The following is a 27,679-nucleotide window of genomic DNA, read 5'->3' on the forward strand; positions in this document are numbered from 1 at the left end:
GCACTGTAGGATTAGAAATGCATCATATGGAGAAGTAGATTCAGAGTCCGTGTGATTAGGAAATATCTGGAGAAACGGAACTGTTCTTATAACATAGAGTTATTATTGAAGAGACTTGGGAAAAATCTCAAAATACTTACAGCTAAATGTTTGAAAAACTAGAATCATCACAGTTGAAAGTAAATCATTTGTTTTTTGACCTTTTCCTGCCACTAATGTGCCCCTAAACATATCCTTGGGCAGAGACTTATTATTTCTGGACTATCGTTTCCTTATCTGGAACATTACCTAATTGGATTATACAGTTCTTAAGGTGTTTTTAAAAGCTTAAAAAGTATTTGATTGGTGGGGCGCCTGAGTGGCTCAGACGGTTAAGCGTCTGCCTTCGGCTCAGGTCATAATCCTAGGGTCCTGGGATCGAGCCCCGCATCGGGCTCCCTGCTCCGCGGGAGGCCTGCTTCTCCCTCTCCCACTCTCCCTGCTTGTGTTCCCCCTCGCTGTCTCTCTCTCTCTCTCTCTCTGTGTCAAATAAATAAAATCTTAAAAAAACAAATTAAAAAGTATTTGATTGGTTATTATTTACTCAACCAAAATAAAAGATTTAAAATGAATTTGCCCAAGTGAGACAGGTATATCTGTAATGAAATGTAAGGAAATTCTTATAGTGACTCTTCTTCATGCTTGCGGTAAAAAATCAAATGTTACAGAAGCTAAAATATAAAACAACTGAATTTGATTCCCAGTTCTTTTTTTTTTTAAGATTTATTTATTTATTAGAGAGAGAGACAGAGCACAAGCAAGGGGAGAGGCAGAGGCAGAGGGAGAAGGAAACTCCCCGCTGAGCTGGGAGTGGGACGCGGGGCTCCGTGGGGCTCGATCCCAGGACCTGGAGATCATGCCATGAGCCGAAAGCAGACGTTAAACCATCTGAGGCCCCCCAGGCACCCCTGATTTCCAGTTCTAATTTCTAGTACTGTGAGCAAAAACAGCCCTTTAAATGTGCCGAGATTTGTTTCCTCATCTGAACACTGAAGATAATACTTCAAGTTACCTCACCGTGTCTAAAGAAATTCCTTGATGTTTTTATTTTTTTCCTTTTCCAAGAGTGACTGTTTGAATATATTGTTGGTGCCCTTGTTAGAACGCTTTCTATTATATTACTTAAACCTCAGATACTGCCAGGGGAGTTACTTCTCAAGTACTTGGACATTCCCTGTCTCTCTGAGTAAAAGACATGAAACGGCCTCTGATTTTTACAGATAGAAGATTAAGTCAGCCTTAAGTTCTTTCGGCAATGAGAGTTTTTGTAGAAAACAATTTTAAGATCTCTTAATCTTACCCCTTCAAATCCTGAATTTAACCCATAGCATCTTTCAGTCTTTAACATTGTGGTGGGATGACTCCCTTAGGCCCCCAGCTTCATTTCTTCATATATTTTGAAATAACCTGTGTACTCAAATTCCTATATTACGGGATTAAATAGGTTTATATGTTAAGTGTGAAACTATATATTATTATGAAACAGTATGGGGATTGATGGATATGGCACTCAAAATAAAGAATAATAGGACTTTTTTTTTTTTGGTAAGGTGTTAATTCCTCTGCATTTTAAATATTAACCCCATGCTAATGATTACATTGTTCCTGTTAAATCACTTTTGTTATTTTCAATGTTGTTACAAATAGCACATAAGCTAGGCAGACATAAGAAAAGGAAGGGAGGGAGGGAAGGAGAGAGGGAGGGAGGAAAGAAGGAAGAAGGAAGGAAGGAACAAACCTACTTTTAAGACTGTTCTTAACTCCTGGTTGTGTCATCCTTTCTGTATTGTCTCTCTGCTCATCCTTCAAGGTTAAAATGAGATTTCCCCTCTTCATAACATCTTATTTCACTATACTAGTTCTCATTAATCTTTCTTTACTCCCAATTTTTATACCATGTGCTGCATAATTGAATGAATATATATGTGTAGTCTTTGTATAGATCTCTTCCTTTGCTCCCCAAAATTATCCAAGGTGAAGACAATGTCTTGTCTTAATCTTGCCCTAAATCCGCCTCAGACTGTGCTAAAGCACCTAAGTGGTGGTCAGTGGATACTTGATTGATTCACATTTTCTTTTTTTTTTTTAAGATTATTTATTTATTTACTTGAGAGAGAGAGAGAGAGAGAGCATGAGCAGGGGGAGGAGGCAGAGGGAGGAGAGAGAAGCAGACTCCCCGGCTGAGCAGGGAGCCCAACATGGGGCTTGATCCCAGGACTGTGAGATCATGACCTGAGCCGAAGGCAGATGCCCAACCAACTGAGCCACCCAGGCGCCCCTGATTCATATTTTCTTTTGGAGAGGGTGAAAATTGTTTAGAGACCTACCCATTTGTTCCTGAGTCTGCCATTTCAACTGACCTCCCTGCTTCTCTGATATGGCAACATAGATAGATGTACTGTAGAAGCCTTTAGGTTATACAGAATTTGTGCAATTTGTCTTCTGATTTTAGGTATTAGGAAAAATGATAGAAAAATGATTCTAACTAGAAATGAGAAAGGTGAACAAACAACCAAAAATTAGGTTGGTGCCAAAGGTGGAGATGGTTTTTCCCCCATAATCCTTGCGGTTTGCAGAGTTTACTGGTTTCTATAATATAGCTAAGAGACTGCTTTTTAGCAAATCTATTGAAGGATTTTGATTATGCCAAATATACTACCAATAATTAAAATGTCCTACATATTTTCTTGGCCCTTTCAGTATTTATCAGAGTGAAAGTTAGTTTTATCTAAAAAAATTATAGTAAAAACTTTTTTTTTACAATAAAAATTCATGCTTCCTGCAAAAGCACATTCAAATAACTAGAATTGTTTATGTGGGTAATGACATAGTAAACAAATGTGAAAGCAGTTTGAAAAATTACAACATTGTAAACATATAAACTAGCTTTATGGTTAGAAGATAACCCTGAAGGAGAGATTAAATGCCTTTCGTAACCATAGTATCTTTTAAACTTAAAAATACAGAGTCTGTTCTCATAGTTTTTCAGGGAGATGCTCTATTTACCCCTTTCAGCTAGGTCTGGTAGATAATTAAGACCCAACACATCCATTTTATGAAATGAATCAACTTCTTTCCAGTGCATTTAGAATAGCAGAATTGGGAAAAAAGATTCTCAATCACTTTATGTAGGGCTTTATTCTCTTGTGGAATCCTACTTGAGAAAAGCTAAAAAATTTTTTTTAAAAATCTCTTGTAACCTTCTTTTGCATAAAACATTTCCCCACAAATATGTTTCTGTGAGCTTTTCCCTTCTAGATTATTCTTATTTGACCCAACTGGTTAGTGGTTAAGATGTATTGATACATACAAATCTGGTTGGCCTTATTTGTTTTTCAAAGTTTTAAATTTGTAGCCATGTTTTATTGACAGCATTTTTTCTACTTAGTTATGTCTTTTGTTGATAGCTCAAACTGTCTCTATTTACTCTTATTTAGAATACAGCTGGTAACAGCATTTTGTTTGTGAAACCAAAGCACATAATTAACTTACCCAGTTAAGTTATGGTGTGTTTCAGTGGGACAGAAAGGATTTCATGGGGTGTGTTGCTTTAGTCTGAGAAGTTATGCAGTTTATTTTCAGGATGGTGTATCTTATATGAGAGAACTTAAGCAGAGAATAAGAATCATGTGTAACATCTTAACACTTCTTGAGTACTAACTAAAGTACTACAAAAAGTACTTTGATTTTTTTTTAAGTTTATCAGTTGCACCAAGAAAATCAGATACCAATATTCAGTGTAACTTTGAATTAACATGGTGTAGCCAATAGGAATGTTTAGGATCGTGTTCTTTTCACATCTAGTTGCATGATTACTTAAGCTTTGACTATATTGCTTTGATGCAGATGAAATGTAAATACCTTCCTGCCCCTCCTTTGTAGTTACTAATTCTAAAAGAAAATAAGTAAATCCGTTAATTTGAAATAAGATAAAAATGGGGAGAAAATATTTAAGCAATAAATTTCATATTGTGTGATTTCTTAACATCCTGGCTACTTGCCCTGGGTTTCTCCTGATACTGTACCAAATTTTGATTCCAGATCCTTTTCTTCCAGGTGTCAGCTAGTTCAACTTTATTATTTTTCTATTTCTAAAGCTCTGCCTGAGTTCCCGTAATTATTACACTTTATTCATTAGTTTTATTTAACTAGTTACTTTCCATGCTTAGGCAAGACAAGGTTTTCTTTCTTTCTTAATTTCTTTCTTTCTTTCTTTCTTTCTTTCTTTCTTTCTTTCTTTCTTTTTCTTTCTTTCTTAAGATTTTATTTTTAAATAATCTCTATACCCAATATGGGGCTCAAACTTACAACCCCGAGATCAGAGTCGCATGCTACACCAACTGAGCCAGCCAGGCGCCTCTACCTGTCTGGTATTTTAATTTTGAATTGAAAATGGGGAAATTCCTAATGATGTTAAAAGCTAAAATTTACTGAATGCTCTCTGACTAAACATGCATTGAACAGAACTAAACACTATGAATGCATTGTTTCATGTACCACTCAGAAACTCTTAAGACTTCTTATGATGTAGTCAGTGTTATTATCTTTATTGCTAGGTTAAGTGACCAGCTCTAGAGAAACATTGAGTTTAAGTAAATAAGACAGAAAAGATTGAGGACACTGAATCATGGCATTTGTCCTCCTGATGAAGAAGATCATTTTGATTTTGAGTGTAGACTGATAGAATTTAAAAATAGAATGGTAATATTGCTTTTGTACTGTTTAGTCGTTGAAGTGAGTAGAGAGAACCTCAAAATTTGAAAACGAATAGAACTGTATTAGAAAACAAATACTTTTAAGGAAATAAAAATAATAGAAACCAGTGGAAGCAATGTATGGAATTAGGGACATAAAACTGCCAATTTATTTCAGCATTTTATTTTAAAATAGTTATTATTTGAACAATGACCAATATAAAAAAAAATAGGAGAAATGAGTTAAGTAAACCATTTTGAGCTGGTACTATTTGGCACTGTGTTTACTGTTTTACTAAAAATATTCAGTTTACCAATATTAAATGTACTGTTTTGGTATATTTGTGTTTCAGACCTATTATCTGATCTTTATTTTCAGAGGAATCAAAGAATGATATTTAACTTTAAGACATTAATGATTACTGGTTCACAAACAGGTCTTCTGATAATAAATTAGTAAATTAGTGAAAACTTCCTGTAAACACAGCTGCTAAGACCTACTAAGTCGCCTTGGTTCCATTTTTTATCTAAAGCTTGATAGGAATATACTGCTGCTCACTAGTTAATTACTGTCTCTAGATAGAAAAGGAAAGGCATTGAATTCAGCGTTTGTATGGTCGCATGGCCCTGTTCAGTCAAGCTCAATGCATGTTACATGATTGCCTGAAAGGAATAGAAAAGCTACTTTCTCAGTCTGACCAGAATGCATGATAAGGTTTGGTGTCAAAAAGGGCAAGGTGGGGATCACAGCAATTATGGCAGAGGCAAAGTAGTTTCCTTGACAACCAGATTGAGGATTCATTGTGATTTATTATTTACTACTTCAAAACCTCATTCTGTGATTTAATTAAGCATTGGGATTTCCATAAATTTTGTCTTTTCCAAATTTGAATATCCTGTTACTATTGTTAAAATGTACATTGAGACAGTTCCAAATTGATGTTACTCTAAAACAGGGACAAATTAGGCTTAGCCTGTAGCTTTGTGAAAATCTAGGCAGGTCACTTAGATAACAATTAACTAAAGCTAAATAGATCTTATATTAGGTGATGTTAATCAACACTCACTAATAACTTAGTAATGACCTCCCTGGAAATACTCAGAGCAGCATGGTTGCAACAAGTGAATTTTATCTTTCTTTCTTGAAAGCAGCTTTAAATAGTTTGTACATGATTTATATTTCAGTGTATCATTTTAGATGTAAACTACACATTACTTCTTTGCAGTTACAATCATAATTTTACACCTTTTATATTGTCCAAATTATAGTCTTTTAAATTTGGTAGTAATCAGATGATTTTTAGCCAGAAAGCCAAAGTTCAGCTTCTTAGAACAAGTTACCCATAGATAATTTTGTATTTCCCAAATATTCTTTAGATACTTGTTATCTTTGCAGATGAAGCTCTTAGTTGACTACGTATTCTGCATTATTAATAATCAAATGCAATAAGCCCTTAACATGTGGTTTTTATTTAAACAACAAAACCTACCAAATAAAAATAATTTTAAACCTTCATTGAATTCCTGTGCAAAATGAAATATTTGCATGTACTCTTTTTAATTAAAATAGCATCTGCTTAGCTCGTTTACATTCTTTCTGTCAGAATTTCTGTCTGAGGATTCTATATATAATTAATGTAAGAAAAACAAGATGGTAATCCCTTGATAGAAAACTGGTAATGGATTAAAAGACCATAGCTCTGAAATTCCAGGAATGTGACATACTTTCTCAGAAAGATGCACTTAGTCCTAAAGTCTAGAGATTTTGAAAAGTGCCCCCTAGTGTAATTAGCCAAAGATAGACATTCTGAGTATATATTGTACGTTTAAGAGGGATTGTTGTAAGTAAATTTATAACTGCTATAAAATATGATTTGAGGAGAATCATTACTATGTCAGAGTAGAGCTTTGAGTATTCAGTGGAAGCCTCAGATTTCTTACTGAACCAATTGATAGAATACACAAATATGCATGCTAAGAATGTGTAGAACAGTTGCCTAGGTTAGTATGACCAGTATCTTAGAATATACTGTCCAACATTAACTAGTTCAGGAACCTCAGGGAATTCACATAATGATTATGAGTTCCACTTCTTAATTTAAGGATTTAGACTAGATCAGTGCTTTTCAGATTGTAGGTCGCCACTGATTAACAGTTTGTGAATACAGTATTTAGTGGGTATGATTAGCACTTAAGTGAAAGAGAATAGCAAATAGAATACGTTATTATATGAAAATATTTTTCATGAAATTTGTATTAATTGTATGTGAACATAAGTATATTATGTCTTGATACTCTCTATCAATATGTATATATAAAGAAATACTGGGCTGAGTGGTTTCAAAAGTCTGTCCCAGTTCATCCCCAAATGAAATTTTAATTGTTTAGGCTTTTCTGGGATTGCATTTTTTTTTAAGATTTTGTTTGTTTGTTTGTTTGTTTGTTTGTTTATTTGTGTGTGTGTGTGTGTGAGAGAGAGAGCCCAAGCAGGGGGAGCGGCAGGTAGAGGGAGGAGTAGACTCCCCGCTGAGCAAGGAGCCTGACATGGGACTTGATCCCAGGCCCCTAGGATCATGACCTGAGCCAAAGGCAGACACTTAACTTACTGAGCCATCCAGGCATCCCATGAGATTGCATTTTTAAAAAATAGAACTTATCACAGGCAGACGCTTTTAGGAATAAAAAGATAAATAAGAAAGATATAACAGTTCATATTCTGAAAGAGTAAAACCTATATAAATTGTAATTATTCCTAATCTCTAAGTGTGATAATTTAGGCCTCTATGAAAGCTATGAAAGCATAAAGAACAAGTGATTAGTTCTGATTGTCAGGCTCAGAAAATACTTCATGACATTAGAGTATATCCTTGAAAGATGAGTATGATTAGATTCATTTTAGGTAGAGAATTGAGAGAGATGAGTCTGGACACTTTGGATGTGGCTAGAAAGTCAAGAGGCATTGCATACCATACTTAGGCATGTGAAGTTTATTGTGAAGACCAGGGAGAGCTGCCAAACCTATTAAGCCTGCTCCAATTAGATCTGCTTTTATTTTTTTATTTTTATTTTTTTTAAGATTTTATTTATTTATTTGACAGAGACACAGTGAGAGAGGGAACACAAGCAGGGGGAGTGGGAGAGGGAGAAGCAGGCTTCCTGCTGAGCAGGGAGCCCGATGCGGGGCTCAATCCCAGGACCCCAGGACCATGACCTGAGCCGAAGGCAGACGCTTAACAACTGAGCCACCCAGGTGCCCCTTGATCTGCTTTTAGAAAGAAAAAGGTAGTAGAGTGGTGGTTGAACCGAAGTAGAGAAAGATCTAAGTGTGCAGATGATGAATTATGGTAGAATTTCAGAAGGGCCATTCATGAATTGATGAGGGTGGGGGCTGTAGACAGTGAGAAACTCCTTTTTTGATAAACAATAAAATTGATTAATTTTACAGTCTTTATACAACACACTAATTGAGTTCTATTGAGTTTCCCAGCACATTGAGTTTCATTTTATTATTTTTTTAAGATTTTATTTATTTATTTGAGAGAGAGAGAGCACAAGCAGGGGGAAGGAGCAGAGGCAGAAGGAGAAGCAATGCTGGGTTTGATCCCAGGACCCTGGGATCATGACCTGAGCTGAAGGCAGATGCTTAACCAACTGAGCCCCCCAGGCACCTGAGTTTTATTTTAGTATTTTGGAAATACTGGAGCAGTTTTCTATACCTTTGCAAAATACCCAAACAAACATATGAAATCTTGAATGACAAATGACCACCTTTGTTGGTTAAACAAAAAATACAGTGAGAAAAATTTAGTTAGTATTCATAGGTTATAAAATGAGCTTGATGTGGGTTTCTCTCATTTCATTCTGGTGAGATCTTTACCTGTTTGAGTTTGTGTATTGTTGATATTGGGGTTTTTAAAACATTGCTTTCCCCGAGGAACCTTCCTCAATGTCCCTTTCGTCAAGACAGTTATCTATCTTTTATGAAGTCATTCACCTTTCTCTCACTGAATGATGTGCTCCCGCTTCATACTTTTAAGACTGAGCTGCTTAAAACTAGAAACTGAAAAATTCACTTTAGTATATTATGTCTCGCGTATATGGTATGTGTATATGTGCCACATTTATGTACTTGTATATGGTGACCACTCAGTAAATATTTCAGTGGTGAATAACTGAGCTAACAAAACTGAAATATGCAATAAAGGTAAGGGAATAAATAGGGAATTGAGTTTAAAAGGTTAAAAATAGAATTATCTCAAGGAATTAAAATTTAAAATTTGATCTAATAACATACGGACATAATGATGGTTACTGTTGGTATGTTAACATGGATTTAAGTATCCACCCACCTTATAGATGCTGTGATTATGATTGTGAATGGAACAGAAACTATGTAATACCCTCCTGTAGACTTGCCTTTTCATCTTTAGTCAGAAAGCATGTGAATGCAAATTGCAGCATGATGGACACTGAGAAAATGTCATAAAAAATTCCTAATTCTACTTGAGAAGATAGTGGAGTTGCTTCTTAAAGGTGGTTATATAATTTCTGTTGTAGCAGTTACTGACATTAGACGTTAGCACGGTATCTCCCATTTTTGCAGACCGTGTAATATTTAACATTTTGAGTCTAAAAAAGTGAATGGTAAGACTGTTCAGAGGTAGTGGGTGCCATCTGATTATTTTGGTTCAGGTACAATTGTTAGTGAAATAGGAAATTGAGATATAGGGGCTCAGGCAAGATGACAATTCCTACATAAAAATATAAGCACATATTTTCCAGCTCCAGAAAGCACACTCCACTGGGTTCCCCTTAAAGCTCTGTATGGCTTAGGAAGACTTATCTGGGCTTCCTATATAGAATGATCTCTTTCTTTTTCACATCCACAGAGGGCATATCTATATAGACTTTCAAGATATACTGTCTACAAAGTAATGTGTAGGCAAGCATATTTCCTCAGAAATAATGAAATGGATTTTTAGTGAGATGATTAATTTATTCAACAAACTGACTTTGTTCTAGACACTATGAAAGCAAAGGTGACCAAGGCAATAGACCAGGATATATAAACCCTTTTAGTCTATTTCCGTTGAATCCTGCAGAGGTTTTATGCTCTTTGATCATTTGGTTTGGGTAATAAGAATTGCTGACATCTGAATGCTCAGAAAAAAATTGTAGTAATGTTATGTGTAATGAAGTTTTCATCATTATAATGTTTGTTACTAATGTTTGGATGACTTTGAGATTTTCAGATTTCCAAATAAATATTCTACTTGTATAATACACGGATACCCAATACTACTCGGTGAGAGAATTATATATTCAAACATACAGTTTACAAAACAGGTTTAATATAACCTATGGAAAATCTGAAAAAAAAATATCAGTGTGTCCCTTTAGTGTGTGTTTGATGGATTTAAATTAAAAATCTGGGAAAGGTTTTGAGAGACTTCTTAGGGTTGCAATGATGCCCATGGTAAAATAGGCTAAAAGTGTTGAAGTGAAGTGGGTTGGAATCCCAAAAAGTAACTACTGATAGTTGGACTTGACAAGGTATCATGGTATATAGAGAGAGGAGCATTACAGCCAGGCATCAGAGTTCCTTTGCAGTGATGTGACCTTGGATCAATACCCCAGAGCCTCCATTTTCTGAGCTGTAAAATTAATATCACATTTATAGTAAGTGTTTCCTATAACCAGGCACTCTGCTAGATGCTTGGGATAAAAACAGGAGTAAGTATTCCTGCCTTCAAGGAATTTTTAGTCTTCAAGGAGAAACACATAGCTAGATAAGCTTGAAGTCATGTGATAAGTGCAGAGAATGCCCATGGACGCTTAGTCAGATTATGATACGGTTAGGAGGTGAAGTGGGAGAGCATGGTTATATGGTCAGAGGAGGTTTTTCCTGTCTCTAATGTTAAAAAGGGATGAGTAAAAATTCACTACGTAGGCAGTATATTCTGTGGATGCAGCCAGGGTTATTGTGATAATTAAGTAAGATAATGTACGCTGTGTCTAGAATATGTTTGTAAGTCCTTACAAGTCTTTTTCTCCTGACCTGTCTACCAATGTACTCTGTGCACACACATTTGCACACACATGCGGTTGAACGTGCGCGCGCGTGCACACACACACACACACACACACAGTTAGCAAGTGTACTTTGTGCCCTCAAAGAAACTATTGGGAAGAGAAATGGGAACGACACGGACTAGCTTATTTCTAATTACCTATAATTATGATTTTATAATCTGCAAATTATCTACATATAATGAGTTATTCAATCATATCTGGTTTATAATTTACCAGTTATGCTATTTCCTTAGTTTATTGGAGGTGGAACCCAGAACCTATGACTAGGTATCATGCATGAATCACTTTTTAAGAAAAGCGTGTTGGCAAAATTGAGCACTTAGAGTTGCCGTGCACTGTTTTTGAATACTTTACATATAGTAACTTATTTAGTCCTCACAAAACCCTATGAGGCATACGAGCTATTATTATCTCAATTTTACAGATAGGGACACTGAACTACAGACTTTTCCATCTCAACAACATCACTCAGCTAATGAACAGAGGAGCCTAGGTTCAAATCTAGACAGTTTGTGCTGGGCAGTGTTCATCTGAAAAATAACATATGATTAAGAGGTTCCTAGAAATAAGCCTTCTTGTCCCAGAAGACTAAGACTTTCAAGATATGTGCAACCAACAACTATGTTTTAAAGCACACAGGAAACAAGCAAATTAGCTTGTGCGATATAAGTGGATACTTTCCCTACAAGATCATGTGGCTAATAAGCTCCCAGAATACTGTTGCAAAGCAGAAACTGTAAGTCAAAAGTCACCATCATCAGGGTGGTTGGAGAGAACATCTCACTAAAAGGGCAGAATTGGTTCTTTGTCTCTGCATTCTTGGGGAATCCTGAGGAATATGGATGTGCTGGCTCTACCCTTTGCCTTTTCAGTAAGGCTCAGTATACAGAGTGCATGTGCGTGTGGGTCACTGTGATACCCGGTAACCCCTCCTTTAATGCTCTTGTTCCTTTGGCAATAAATTCTCTTTGAAAAACCTACCATTTATTAGTGTACATTTGTACATTTTAATACATTATGTGGAATACATAAATTATTAGAATTTTCTCCATAGCACCTTGATGTCACAAGTACCATTTGCTTCTTTCTTTTTCATGAATAGTTAACTCCATAAAAATAGATTATTCATCCACCTTACAGCATGTAAGAATTAATACAAACAACAGCAAAGTGGCACCCTGGGATGTACTTGGAGGAAGTCTGGATTGAGTTGCAGGAAATTGGGAACAAACGGTGAGAAGAAAGTATGAGTTGGGAGAGGTGGGCAGTAGGAAAAACCCATTCAGTCTATAGGAGACAAGCCGCTGCAGGAGCAGAATATTTCTTATTGAATAAGTGTGTCTTGGCATAGATTATCCAAGAAAAATGTATCTCAGATGCAGTGAGGAAATTGTGATGTAGGGAATAAGGATATATGTAGTCTTTGGCAAAACCACCAGGATCTCCCATGTCCACATAGGCCTCTGTTATGCATAGTCTGGTAACTCAGAACCAGGAAGGTCAGGGAAGCACTTCAGTTCTCAGGCTGAGATATGGTATATTTTCAGATTGTTCCCATAAAGGAGAACAGGATTTCTGTCATCCTCCCAGGCTGAGTGTTTTTTCGTTCACCTGTTCACTTTAACCTGAGTTCTGTTTCTTGGTATCTCAGGGTTGATGGCCAGTTTTCTTCAGTTCCCAGTTGGTTACCATAATGGTCACTGCTATGCCAAAATGGGTTTCCACTTACTGGATTTTTTTTCCTCCTATGCATCTGTCTGTCTATCTATCTATCTGTCTATCTATCTATCTATCTATCCATCCATCCATCCATGTTGAAGTAGATTTATAATTCTTTTGTACAGTTTTCTGAGAATACATTCCCAGGTTATTATTATTTATAATACTTACTATTAGTTACTATATTTATAATATAATATTGTTGATTAGGTTTGCATCATATTCTATCAGTCAACTTTTAAATCATTTCCCTAATTGGGATCTTTAGTTTGTCTCAAATTTTTCATTATTACAAATATTCAGATCTTTGGCAAATTTTTGGATTCTTTTTAGAGCATATTCTTAAAAAGGAATTTGATAAGTTTATTTTAGAAAGATTGTACCAATTTGTAAGGCCTCAGAAATATATGAGGCTGTTTGTTTTATAATAATCTAACAAATTTTTGGTAATTTATAGGAGAAAATTTGACCGAATTTTAATTTTTTGCCTTCTTTTTGTTCTTACAAGTTAAATTGAGCATTGTTATATGTTTATTTGCTACTCACGTTTATTTCCTTTTCCTTTCTTTTTCTTTACCTACTTTGAAATTAATTCTTAGGGGTTTGTAAGCACTGCTTATATAAAGTATTTAACCTTTGATTATTTGTTTAGACAGTTTATCTTGGGAGATGTAATTTTCTGAAACATTCCTGTTGTCATTATAAATCAGATTCACCTAAATTTACTCTCATTTTCTGATAAGAAGCACGGCTTGTTTTTGAGATTCTTATCAAGCTCTTCTGTTTTTCTTTTCCTTTTCTTTTTTCTTTTGTTTTTTTGCCTTGAATAGAAGGGAGTTTTTTTAAAATCTGGTAAAACTTCAGCTTCATAAGGGTGAAATGACAAGTATTTGAGGTTGCAAAGGGAAATAAACTTTTTTTTTTTTAGAGTTTATTTATTTGAGAGAGAGACAGAGAGAGCACAGGCAGGGGGAGGGGCACAGGGAGAGGGAGAAGCAGACTACCGGCTAAGTGTGGAGCCCGACGCTGCTGGGGCTCCATTCCAGGATCTGGAGATCATGACCTGAGCCGAAGTCGGACGCACTTAATCGACTGAGCCACCCAGGTGCCTCCAAGGGAAATAAACATTTTAAGTACCAGGGAAGCGGCATTAGAGTAGTACACCAGGGCATAGCAGCACTGGTTCAAACAGGGTTTCTTAGAGCCATTTTCCTGCCATTCCTTGTAATTCGTTAGAATGTCTGAGTCCAGAAGTTGGAACTGCCCTGTTGTCTCTGCACTGTTGGTACCTGTAGGGAGCAAGTATGAAAGACAACAATGGGCTATATATGGAGGGGCAGGGCCTGTGCTGTTGGATCTACTACCATGCTGTTTCTTAGTTCCCTTGATGTTTGGTTTGGCAGTTAAATATGAGAAAGGATGTAATTTTAACTCTGCAGAAAAGTAGTGGTATTTCTTTTTTAAAGCAACATTTTATAACTTTACAATGTCAGGTTAAAGTTACCTCTCTCTCTTCCTCCTTGCTTCCCTCCCTGAATGTTCTGGTGACTCATATTTGAGAATAGTCTGTGTGTTCTTTAAAACCTCATCTTTCATTAAAAATTGAACAAACCTCAACAGCCCAACACAAAAATAATAACACCAAAACCAACCATGAACTCAGTGATATTGTCATTTAAGGAATTATTTGACAACCTTCATAGCATTTTGGGAAGCTGTTTCTGTTTTAACTCATAGCATCAGAGTTAGTAGGGGAGTGAGTACTTCTGTAAGCCATCTCTTTACCTCAGGGAAGACTTTTACGACTGTGTGGGCTTTCTGTAGTTTGTAGAAGTAGTGGAATTGCCTCCAATCTGAGAGTTGTTAGTTTCTTGTGCTTATTCCAAAATATTCTAATGAAGGAATTCGAATGTGCTAGAGACACAAATACATAATGGATGAATGAATGAGCAATAAAGTGTTTGGGTGAGGCTGCCAAAGATGTTAGTAAGAGATAACATTACAAATGCAATTTTCATTTAGTGGTGCTTTTGATTATTTTGAGTTTGCATTTTGAAGTAAAGCTCATAAAATGGGCTCACTACTGCATTTAGTTTCACTCATTTTGTCATTTTGCAGTTTTTAATTTGTCCAGGAACATTCATTGAAAAAAGTAATAGCATAATAGTTCACTGGAGTAATTTTGTTTCTTATAGATTGTATTAGCCACTTGATTAGTTGTTTCCATGAGCTCCATATATCCTTTAGAAATTTATCTTTCCACGTTGTTCATGAGATAAAAATAACCTTCAGCTACAAAGGATTCTACATGTTAGGAGTGAGAGTCCCGAATTTCAGTTAAAAAAAAAATCACGTAGGGGCACCTGGGTGCTCAATCCGTTAAGCGTTGGACTGGATTTCGGCTCAGGGCATGATCTCAGGGTCCTGGGATCAAGCCCTGCATCAGGGGGAGTCAACTTGTCCCTCTCCCTCTGCTCCTCCCCCCATGTGTGCATGCACTCTGTCTCTCTAAAATAAATACATAAAATTTTTAAAAAAAGAAATTCATGTATGTAGCATAATTTAGAATACAATTTTAAGCATTATTTAAGAGAAAGGTAGGAAATTTTAAAAATCAACTTTGGTGTCATGAGTAGCTTTTTTTGAGGTGGGAAGGTACTGCAGTAAGCATTTTTTCCCCTAGGACCTTGTTGGAAGATCCTTTCTCATTCCTAACAGAAAAACATTTCTATCATCTTCCATAGTATTACTGTGTTCAGTAAAAAAAAAAAAAAAAAAAGTTCTAACTTTCAAGAGTCCTGTGAAGTTTTAGGGAAAGAAGAGTACCTTTTACAGCATGTAGAGGAAAGACATGAAATTTCTCCCTTCTTCAGTGGGAAAACGTTAAATGGCTGACACTTTTTAAATGATCGAAGTGTTAGTGTGGGTGACAGTATGTGAAAAGTCAAGATGGCAGTTGAGACTGGTTTCAGGCTGCATTAATCTTTCCTACCTGAAGTGAGAAATAAATACTTCATAGGAATGTATAGGGCGATATAATGCCTTTTCCTTCTAGGACACTTGTTTGAGTCACCTGTGGTTGAATGTGATTACCTTTGGATTGCTGTTTGGGATTGAGAGAAATGAGTGGGTGGTTTCAGTGCAGTTTCAATGTAGTTAACTCAAATAAGTTTTAGAATTAATTTGGCCCCCTTATTAGATACCTTTAATGAGGAAGCCAGTTGTTACACAGGTAACTTCTTCAAGGCTTTATAGAGTTTATTGTTTTCAAATGAAGGTAATTGACATGGAAATCTTATATTCATTTACATTGTTGTCCCTCTTTGATTCTACTTAAATGTACCTTTTAAAGAATGAAATAATGACTAGTAGTTTTTTGTGTGGCTTTTTTTTTTTTGCATTTAAAAATATTGATTATGTTTTAGTACACATAACATTAACAAAAAGACTCAGAATCCAAATGTTGACTCTCCTTGATTTGGGAGACCTATCTGGGGAGTACTTTAAATGAGGGCTCCTCCCTAAATAGTTTTATTTGTCAGACTAATACAGTGACAGGAAAGGAATAGAATCTTAGCTAGTATGGCTTGGGGTAAGTCACTGAATGAGGGAAAAATCACAGTTTTGCATTTTTGCTTCTTGTTTCACTGCTTTTAAGAACAAACACTTGAGACTTGGTGGGGTGGGAGTTGCTATGAAGTTTATAACAGAATAGTAAGAGAAATAAAATTGTTAGAAAGTTATATTAATCAATGTGAAAGTAGAAATGAATTGTTGTACCTGAGGAGAGGATGGAATTGTTGTTTTGTTACTTATTCTGCGATTTTGTTGTCAGTGAATAAATTACACAGAATTATTTAAGATTTTTTAATTGGATAATCCAATATGAATGATTTGAGAATTGCATTTCTGATAGTAACTTCTTAATGTTAAACTGGTTCTAACTAGTTATAAAAAGTAATAAATGTAAAGAGTGTTTCCTATTTACTGGGGTAGAGGAAAGAGAGGGATAAATTTGTTATTCTGTAATGTTTTTATGTAGATTCCTGGATGATTGTGAACTCCAGCAGATGGTGATTTAAGGGTGCATTTCATAGTTGAGGTCCACTGATTTGGGGACTCTAGTGAAGATGTCATCTTTGTTACATTTATATTTTTTATTTTCTGATACCTGGATTTTTTAAACATCTTAACATATATAAAAAGATACAGTTGTGGTGTATGTTTTTTTTCCCTTATAAAAACTTCATTTTATGTTTCTAGGAATATTTGACATCTTTTTGTATGAGGAATTAAGGTATAAAATACAGCACAAAATAAAATTAAGTAAAAATTGAATGCCTGTTGTGTGTTATGCATTGTGCTGGAAACCAAGGATACAAAAGTAAATAGGATTCACTTTTTTCTGTTGAGTAGCTCAGAGTTCAGTAGGGGAGGAATATTAAGTAAGGAGACTGTTAGAAGCATGTTGCCTCCTCTGACAGAGGAGCTCATAATTGTTCATTCACTTCATTCATACATCCATTTATTTAATATATCTTTATTTCATGCCCTCTATAAAGAGAGCACTGTCAACTGACTGTTAGGTTTTGGCATTATAATGGTAAACTAGATAGATGTGATACCTTACCTCAAGGAGAACTCACTACCCCTGTAAATTGCCCAGGCACAGGGGTCATTGTCATGTTTCTTCACTGTTATTTCTCAATGTCTAGAAGAGTGCTAGGTACATAGTACGTGTACAGTAAATATTTACTTTTTGGAAGAAAGAAAACAGATGACCCAAAACCTGAGCTCAGATTCTCTTTTCCCCATTGTTGGAGAAGGCCTGATAGGAGTTTGGAGAGTAATTGTTGCCTAAGAGAAAAATGAGTAGAATATTCTATACAGAGGGAATAGTTTAAACATAGGCAGTGAGTAGTAAGGGTAATATTGAGGCTTAATACAAAATTCACTAATTTCTTTAAGAAGTAGATCAGAATTAAAGTATCCTATATTTCTGAAATTTGAAGAAGTTATAGCTTTTGTTGAAACAATTAAAGACATCTCTTCATGTGGCATGTATTATTTTAATAGACATGCTTATCAGGAATTTTTATTTTAGGTCTTAATATTAAACTGATAGTATTATATAACTAAATTGCTGTATTTTAGTGGCACTTGTGACTTAATCAGTGGAAGATAATTTACAAATTTTTAAGTGGGAAAGATCAATTTCTTTTTAATAAGGAATTTAATCCCAAAATGTTTTGAAGGACTCATAATGCATACTTTTCTCCTTAAAATATCTAGAGGCTTTTCACAAGTGGTAATAATTGAACCTAATAGCTGACGGCATTAGAAAAGTACTTTTACCTTGAGTGTACAAAATGTCCAGAATTTTGTTACTCTTAGCAAGTCCCAAAGATAAAGGTTTCTTTTCCCTTTTGTTGTTTGTATAATTGGATTTAATTATGTATTATTTTTTTTATTCCACATTTATTTGTTAGGATTTTTCCAATGTAAATCATAGTGTTTTGGATAGAAGTTGGATATAAGTAAGAAAGCTATAAATATACTTCTTAAATTTTTTTTGTTTAAAATGTCTCATAATTTAAAATATATCCTCCCCGGGGCACCTGTGTGGCTCAGTTGTTAAGCACCTGCCTTGGGCTCAGATCATGATCCCAGGATCCTGGGATCGAGCCCCGCATCGGGCTCCCTGCTCAGCGGGAAGCCTGCTTCTCCTTCTCCCGCTCCCCCTGCTTGTGTTCCCTTTCTCGCTGTGTCTCTATCTGTCAAATAAACAAATAAAATCTTAAAAAAAATAAAATAAAATATATCCTCCCCCTAAAAAAACAGCTTGTAAGCCAAAATGACAAGAATCTAAGGCATTTCATTTATAAATGTTGAGATGATTATTTTGTAGTTTCACGATCTTATTTGAACACTTTCTTTTACAAGAACTTTATTTTTCTGTGAGGATTTGATTTGTGTTTCATGCTAATAACCAAGTTTACTTAACAAAAATTGCTACATTTTCAAAGCCAGTGTGCTTATGCTAGAAAATGACACTGCATTGCTTTATTTTCTTTATTCTTAGCATGAAAATAAGTTCAAAGGTGAAAGTTTTTTGTACTCTCTGCATGGCAGTTTTAGTTTCCTCACGTAAGATGGATAGGTTAAAAGAACTATATTTTAATAAACATAAAAATATTAGATGTTTTAGGAGTAGATTGGTAAAAGTTATTTCTTAAATGGACTAATAGAATAACTAAAACAATAGAGTGATAATCTGTAAACTTATGTGAAATGAGTTTTTAACACATTGCCTTTTCATATACAAAGAAGTTTTTAAATTTTATTCATTTTTAAAGTAAACTCTCCACCCAACATCAAGCTTGAACTTAGGACCCCAAGATGAAGAGTCACACGCTCTATCGACTGAGCCAGCCAGGTGCCTCTACCAACAAAAGCTTTTTTATACATCCTTGATTTTTAAAATTTTGTTTTGATGACGTCATGAATATTCAGAGAGCAATAGAAATGTTGAACCATTAGTGAAGTAAGTTATCTTTTAGGCTTATTTTTGACGTTTTCTTTTCATCTAAACTAAAATGAAATGGAAAAAAGTTTTCTGGAAGCTTGTAAGCTGTAGATCAGCCTGGTTGAAATCATGTCCCCTCCTCATTAAGTATTTTATTCTCATTTCCATTTTAGGAAAAAAAAATCTCATTAACATATATAAACAGAAATAAATCAGATTTCAATATGCCAACACTCACAGTAGACTGTGGCTTGCATTAATTGTTTCAGTAGAGCTTGAAGTCACAGCCTCAGTTCCGTAGAGGTCCTTGATAATCAGAAGGCATGGTGCTTACCGGGACCCTGGACAGCATGAGCATTAGCGTCCATGACAGGGTTTAGTTCAAAGTCATTAAGAATAACAGTACCAGAAAAGTTGATGTTTTTATATTACAGCTTAATAAGACTTTTATAAGAATGTGTGATTTTACAGAAATGTATGTAAAGGGCAAACTGAATGGAGACAATGTTAGAAAAATAAAGTTTTCATAATCAAGTGCCTAAAGTTTATCACAAGTATAAACTTGTGGCAGAATATACTGTTGCGAGAGTAGCATATATTCTTGCAAAAATGCTCATATGATGCAAAATCCAATGACAATTTCCATCTCAGAGCGGTGCATCTGTTTATTGGGAGTTATCCTCCGAATGTGAATGATTTCAGTGCTAAGTCACTGCACCTGTTACCAGGAGGTATTTATTCCAATCACTAGCCTAAAGCACAGAGAGTTATTGCTTGACATTTTATAGCTTGGGGGGGGGAAAACCTGTCTTTTCAAAATCATTTGTTCAGAGTGGAGAAAATGGAGCAAAACAGTTCATTTTACTCTAAGCACCGCTATTTGGCGGTATTCACATTTGCACAGCACAAAGCTGCAGTATTGATTTTTTGCTCACAGGGCCTCCCACAAGTTTTTTCTTCGATTGTCAGGGCCGCAAGATGGATTGGATTACACTTTGTTTGTTGGGATGCTTTCTTTTTTCTTTGTTGAAATAGAAATAGATTGAAAGTACAACTTAGAATAAATGACATAGTAATAGTACGATTAAAGGGCTTTAATTTGGGAATTTCTTTATGTTGATTATGTTGATTGGACAGGTTCATTGAAAGCTTGGCTTTCACTATTACCTCCTTTCTTGTTCTTCTTCCCCTAAGACTGGAAAGCACCCAGGACACCTTATTAACTATGTCCTCTGCAACAAGGGTCTGCAAACCTGCTTCTAACTGAAGAGGCATTAAAGTAACATTTAAGGATATGAACTTGGGAGCTGCATTAATGTATCTCAAACCTTGATTTCATTCTTACTGGATGGTATGATGATGGAAAAAGTAATTTTTCTGTGCCTCAGTTTCTTCCTCTGTAAAATGGTGATAATAGTAATACCACCTAGTCAGTATGGTTGTTTTGAGCATTTTAGTCAGTAAATATTCGTAAAGTCCTTAGACTAATTTCTGGAGATGATGGGGTGAAGAGGGTGGCAAATCCTCTCCCAAAAGAAGTATAAAACTGAACAAAATTGTGAACCACAACCATTTAGGGCTCTGGAAATTAACCAGAGCCAAATAAGAAATTGGGAAGCATTTATTTATGAAAAGCTATAGAACTTCTGATATGAACAGTGGAAGTTCAAAGTTTTCTAGCCTGGGGTTGCTCCTACCCTCCACTCCTTAGCTAAATCTTTGTGGTAGTTTCATTAGGGCAAGGCTGGCCTTGAAAGTCAGTGACTGCTGCCAGAGAGAGCTGGCTTGATTTGGAGTGGAGGATGGAAACCCGTGCCCAGCAGTGTTGCCAATAAAAGTAGTAAACACTGTGGAAAACAGATGGGAAAGACTCACAGCTCTGCTAGCCTGAGATCGTGGTCCCTGTTGGGGAGATTGGAGGGCCAGTCTGAAACAAACCCAGGAAATCTTTGAAATGAAAGAGCCAAAAGTTCTCTATGCATTCTTGACTAAGTGGGAAGCTACACACATGCCAAAGAGATGTGAGAGGAGTTGGCAGAAAGTAAATAACCAAGGCTGACTTGAAAACTGCCTGAACTTTGATCACGCTCAACACACACACACACACACACACACACACACACACACACGCTCAACACACACACACACACACACACACACACACACACACACACACAACCAATCAGCAGAGGGTGGAGACCGTGTTACGGTTTCATGGTGCTTTCATTGGCTGATCACTAAGCTATGCAGACCGACGCGATCCCTAGAAAGCCAGGCTAGAAAATAAAAACTAGAATTAGTATAACAATAGTGAGCAGAGATTGCAGCCCCAGGCTGAAGGAACAGATTCTGTAGGTTAAATCCAGTCAAGATACTAAAATATTACAGGAGCAGCAATTCTCTGGGAAAGAAAATCCGGATCCACAGTTGCTAACAGAATATTATTTAAAATGTCTAGTTTTCAACAACAAAAAATTTATAAGATATGCTGAGAAACAAGGAAATTGACCCATAATCAGGAGAAAACACATTCAATAGAAACTGTATCTAATGTGGGCCCAGATGTTAGATTTAACAGATAAAAATTTCGAAGTGGCTATTATGAATATGTTCAAAGAGTAAATAAGTAAAGCTACAAGTATATTAGAGAATTAAGAGGAAATATGATGTCAATGACTTAATAAATATGTAATCTCAATAGAGAAATAAAAACTATTTTAAAAAGGCCTTGGAGAAATTCTTGGCACTTACTAGTTATCATATCAGTGTGTTGCAAATAAATTAACATTTTCCTTCCCAAATACAGATACCCAGCTTTATCTGAACCCAGAGATTGTGATTCAGTAGGTCTGGATTAGGGCTTGAAGATCTTTTTAAAAACATTTACCAGCTGACTCTGATGCAAAATCATGTTTGGGAATCAATTATATAGTCCTGGCAAGTGACTTAAAAAAAAAAAAAGTCCTAAAAATACCCACTTAAACAGTTAAGAATTACATAATATACAAAGGAAGAAAGTGTGTTTAAGAAATAGTAGCCATACCTGTGATGATTTATTTCTGTGATTCAATATAGTAAGTTATTAATGTAATATAAATAAAGGAGTAAATAAATGTATTTAGGAATAAGATTTGTTCCCTTTTTTCATCACGTTTTCTTAGTGAAATGTTGAATTTTAAAAATTCAAAAAGAAGGCACAGCAATTTACATTTTTCTAAAAAATTATGTAAATTTTTCTTGTGATTACCATGATTGACCCATGTTTATTTTATCCCTTTCACTGTCTTTGATTAAAATAGTTTATCCAGGAAGATGTCTACTTATTATTTGTGTGAACACTGGCTGCCTGGTCATCACACGTGCTTTCGAGAATTACCTTGAAAGTACTGTATAAGCTACATGGTTGTGCCATAACATATCCATGTTAGCCTTCTTGTGTATGCTTATATTTTAAAGAAATAGAGCAAGTAATTTATTACTTGGTAATCACTTGAAAATGTTAGAATAGCATGTGTTACCTGATAAAAAGGAGGTTGCCTATTTATAATCATAGATTGATGAAATTTGATGCAACTTTGAAAGGACTTTAATTCTTCAGAAAAAGAAATTAAAACCCAGAAACATAAAATGACCTAAGCCAAATTCGCAAGGCTGACCCAGACACACATACTTCAGTATTCCGTACTCTTGCCATGTGTTCATATTTGAACAGCGTAGATTGTGTTCTTTTTATATTTATGGCACACTACACTACATTTCCAAAAATATAATTTTCATTATTATCTATATGTTTTGTGACCCTTTCCCATAATTGTGTCCTGTCACATTTACTAATATACATTGGTGGATTTCAGACTGCGTGAAAATTTATAAAATTATTATCAATAAGGTGGCTTGAGAAGGCACACAATCCTTTTCTGTTTGTGAACACTAAGAAGAGCATGAGCTCAGAAGTCTGAGAACCCTGTGTGCATTGTAGTCAAACTCATAGTAATCCTTGAGACTCTGAACTTTATGTCTTGGTTTCATACTCTGTAGAGTTGGTATTATAATAGTAACCTACTCCATTGTTTTTTGTTGTTGATGATGTTGCTTAGCATAAAAAAAGTGATCCATATAAAGCATTTAGCACAGTGCCAGAACGTATTAATTGGTATGTAAATGTTAGCTATTATAATAACTTTTCTGTGTCCCTATTTGAATTTTTGTATTTCTGATTGGAAAAACAGGGTTTAAATAAATTAAAGTTCATAAACATGTTAGCTGTCTTTGTGAGAAACACTAATGAACCAGCAGTACCTAGAAAATAATAAATTGGTAGAATTTTTTTTCTTTTTTGAGGATGGCATATCATTTTCATTGATTATAAGTGGATTATCTGTTTCTAAATGCTAACTGTTTTTATTTCTATTACCCAAGGAAATAGGTATTAAGGAGGGGGAAAATTGCAATTTTTTATGGTTTTAACAAACACTAGTTTGATTTAGCTTTGGTTTGACAATACTGGTTAGAATTATGTGTCATGTACCCACCTAGGCATTGGAATTATAACTAAGAACTCTATCATCATAGTCTAGCAGGGAAGATACAAATTAAAAATGAATATGCATAGTACTGTATAGTAATAATAAGCACTTTAGTGAAGATGTATAAAGTTCAATGGAAACAGAGGGGAGAGGGCAAGAATTTATAAAGGAGAACACTTATGATTCGAAACAACAGACACTGTAGCATTTAATAAGGCAATATTCACTATTAAGAACTCATTCAGTTCTCTGCAGTGAAAGCATAAGTACCATGATCTCTCTTCTCCAGAAGATTCTACATTAGAAATCTAAATTATTAAAGTATACTGATCTTTCTCTCCTTTTCCTTTTCTTACTTTACCTGTTTGTATGACTATGGCCAAGGTTTAAAAATCCTCTCTCTGAATTACCAAAACAGTAGGACACTCAACAATACAATTCTTAAATATCTTTCAAAGGCAGAGGAAAATTAACTTAGAACCATAACTGTAATCCTGCAAACTATCAAGAACAACAAAAATTAAGGGATTATTTTAAAAACCACAGTGCTTCATAATCAATCCTATATTTTTTTATTTTTTTAATACTTTTTTTTTAAAATTTTATTTATTTGACAGAGAGAGACACAGCGAGAGAGGGAACACAAGCAGGGGGAGTGGGGGAGGGAGGAGCAGGCTTCCCGCCGAGCAGAGAGCCCGATGCGGGGCTCGATCCCAGGGGATCCCAGGACCCTGGGATCGTGACCTGAGCCGAAGGCAGATGCTTAACGACTGAGCCACCCAGGTGCCCCTCAATCCTATATTTTTGACAAGTTGTGAATTATGGCTCCAAGACAATCTTCTAATAATGTGTTCTAACAGTCACAGTATTTTCTAATAATATGATTTATTCTCATTTATTAAGGATTTATAATTACAAAAATATCTCTGCCTTTAAAATCGTCTGTGCTTCAAAATTTTGTATGTTGCTTGTTTGAATTCCCACAGAGCTTTTGCCATTGAAGTAAGTGAAGCTCTAAAGCATATTTTTTTTTATTTATTTGAGAGAGCGCGGGGTGGGGAGCGGACAGAGGGAGAAGCAGATTCCCTGCTGAGCAGGGAGCATGGGGCCTGGAACTCCAGGATCATGACCTGAGCCGAAGGCAGACACTTAACTGACTGAGCCACCCAGGCGCCCCCTTAAAGTGTATTTTCTACAGAAACAAATATAAGAATAGTAGTAAAAAAACCCCACTAGTTTAAGTTGAATTATAAAATCAGTTTAGTACAGTATCAGGAAACAGAAGAAAGCAATAATAAACGTGTAAAAGTTTATTTATGAACTTTCACAAATAAACTTTTTAAAAGGTTGGCTTATATCTGTCTTGACATTTGTTTAGCTCTATTTTTTTTAAAGATTTTATTTATTTATTTGAGAGAGAGCACGAGTTGGGGGTGGGTAGTGGGGAGGGGCAGAGGAAGAGGGAGAAACAGACTCCCCACAGAGGGCCGAGCCTGAGGTGGGGCTCAATTCCAGGACCCTGAGATCATGACCTGAGCCGAAGTCTGACCCTTAACCAACTCAGCCACCCAGGAGCTCCTGTCTAGCTCCATTTCTGTATTCCTTCTTCATAGAGCACCTCTCCACATACTTGTAGTAATCTCATAAGACCATAAACCTTCTTAGTAAAAACCTCCCAAGTTTGGGGTGGGCCGCAATCCTCTGAATATTTCTGTTCTCCAAGTTGCGTCCTTTTCTGCTCTTTTCATTCCAATTACACCTTTAGTTTTCTCAGTAGAACTGAGAGCTCAGCCATGTCTGAGAATTGGTGATTTTTAAGTCATATCAAAGTGTAACCCAGTCACCCTTCTGGAGGATTATTTGTCTGTTAGAAAGAAGGTGCATGTTTTACCAGGTGACTTTTTTCCATTGAATTAGTGAGAGGCATTGTATGATACAGTTAAAGAGAACAGATTTTGGCATTGGATTGACCTGGATGTAACTCGGTTTTATGAACTTGAAGTTCATAACTTGGAACTGTTTCCTTCTGAATGTCAGGTTTTTTTCTATAGAAGGGACACAAAGGAGAATTTATGTGATGCAGAGTAATTAAAAGGATAGAGATAAGAAGAAATACTAAAATTATTGCTAGTTTTTATAACAGGAATGCTTGAGATGGTGACAGGTTAGAAAATTGAAATACAAAATTGAGGTAATGTTGAAGTTTTTGATAGTGGTAGCTAACCATGGGTGGAACACCGGCACAGTGAGGATGGACTTCACTCGCACATACTTCTGGCTTTCTTTGTGTTTACCCTGTGTCCTGTGCTGTGTTACTACTTCATGAGTCCCCTGGTTGAAAACTTAAAATTCTAATCTTTTCTCCCATCTGGGAATCTTTTTCAGCACTCATGAACAGAAGTTGTCTATACTTTTTCTAATACACCACACTTAAATTCATATAGCGCTTTTAATTGAGCACTGTTATGTACATGATCTTATTTTAGAGTCACACAGGTAGGAAAAGTCACATCACAGGTGTTTCATCTCGGTTCTCTAGATGACAAAAGTGACACTTAGACAAATTTTGCCCTTCCTGGGTTATTTCAGCTTGTTGGACACGATTGGAGCTGTGCTGGTGCCTTTGAATGCCCAACTGCTGCATGCTTCCATTTATGCCAATTTTAAATAAAGTGTCTATAAATTGACATAAGCTATTGTGCCATGAGTATGTTATTGTAATAGTATCCGTTTTTTTGGCGGGGGGAGAACTGCTAAGAAAAAGAATTTTTTAAGATAGTGCTACTAACAGCAATTAATATGTCTACATTAAATGAGACCTTAAAGTCAGTGTATATCACAGCTTTTATTCCACTGCCTAAATGGTTTCTTGATTAGTTGTTAAATTTTGTATTTGTAAAACTTGTCATTATTTATAAATCCATTGATTAAATTGGTCATTTTTCTTTGGATTTACTCAAAAAGAGTCACTTAGTTTCTGATTGTGAGTAGATTATACAGAACATATTTTGTTTGAGTAATTTTAATTTGTATTTACAGGTGAATAGTTCAGCTAAAGATATATATTTAAAAAACTAATAAATTCTTGACAGGTAGTAAGGAGTCAAGGAATTATTTAATAAATGTATGAATGGATGACTTAAAAAACAATTTTTGTGACACCTCTTGAATATAGACATGAATCATATTACTTGAAAAATGCCTTATTAAAATAATGTATTTCATAAATATGTTGATTTTAATTTTTTTTCTTTTTTTTCTTTCATTTTTAAGGTTTCAGCAGAGCAGCTTTACCATTCGGGTTAGTTAGGCGAGAATTATCCTGTGAAGGTTACTCTATAGATCTGCGATGTCCAGGCAGTGATGTCATCATGATTGAGAGCGCAAACTACGGTCGGACAGATGACAAGATTTGTGATGCTGACCCATTTCAGATGGAGAATACAGACTGCTACCTCCCAGATGCCTTCAAAATTATGACTCAAAGGTAAATACTTGTTTGTTAATATTCCATTTTAGCTACCGCATCCAAACTGGTAAAATTATTTTAATAATTCCAAAGTGGATGAATAGAGTCCGTATCTCAGCCCATTTATTAAACTGAATGAGGCTTTTACCTACTAATGTTGATTTCTACTTTTAAGCTTTGGACATTTAAATCTCTATCATTTTTATATAGTTTGACATATCAGAAGGAATATGTAATACCTATCTTTGATTTTTATATGTCATAAAATACAGAGTAAGAATAATATTCCAATGTAATCTTCTTTTTTATGTCTGCAGAATTTTAGAATATCTTTGTAACTTTAAGAATGCTTAACTGTCTGGGTCTTTGGCAGTAATTGGTCCTTAATTTTTTTAAAAAGATTTATTTAGGGGCACCTGGGTGGCTCAGTTTGTTAAGCATCTGCCTTCAGCTGAGGTCATGATCCGAGGGTCCTGAGATAGAGTCCCTCATCAGGCTCCCTATTCAGTGGGGAGTCTGCTTCTCCCTCTCCCTTTGCCCCTCCTCCCTGCTCATGCTTTCTTGCTCACACACACACTCTCTCTCTCAAATAAATAAAATCTTAAAAAGATTT

The 27,679-nt window shown here is 35.5% G+C and overlaps 1 protein-coding gene across 15 annotated transcripts in view; it reads left to right on the plus strand.

The window, feature by feature from the left end:
* ADGRL2 (adhesion G protein-coupled receptor L2) overlaps positions 1–27,679 on the plus strand; it is a 268,676-nt gene that overhangs the window by 157,807 nt on the left and 83,190 nt on the right. For all 15 annotated transcript variants that reach the window (XM_027575091.2, XM_027575093.2, XM_027575092.1 and 12 more), the window contains one exon: positions 26,871–27,084. In XM_027575091.2, coding sequence (XP_027430892.1) covers positions 26,871–27,084 — 214 coding nt within the window. The remainder of the gene's footprint in view (positions 1–26,870; positions 27,085–27,679) is intronic.

This window comes from Zalophus californianus, chromosome 4 (genome assembly GCF_009762305.2).
Source record: "Zalophus californianus isolate mZalCal1 chromosome 4, mZalCal1.pri.v2, whole genome shotgun sequence".
Lineage (NCBI taxonomy): Eukaryota > Metazoa > Chordata > Mammalia > Carnivora > Otariidae > Zalophus > Zalophus californianus.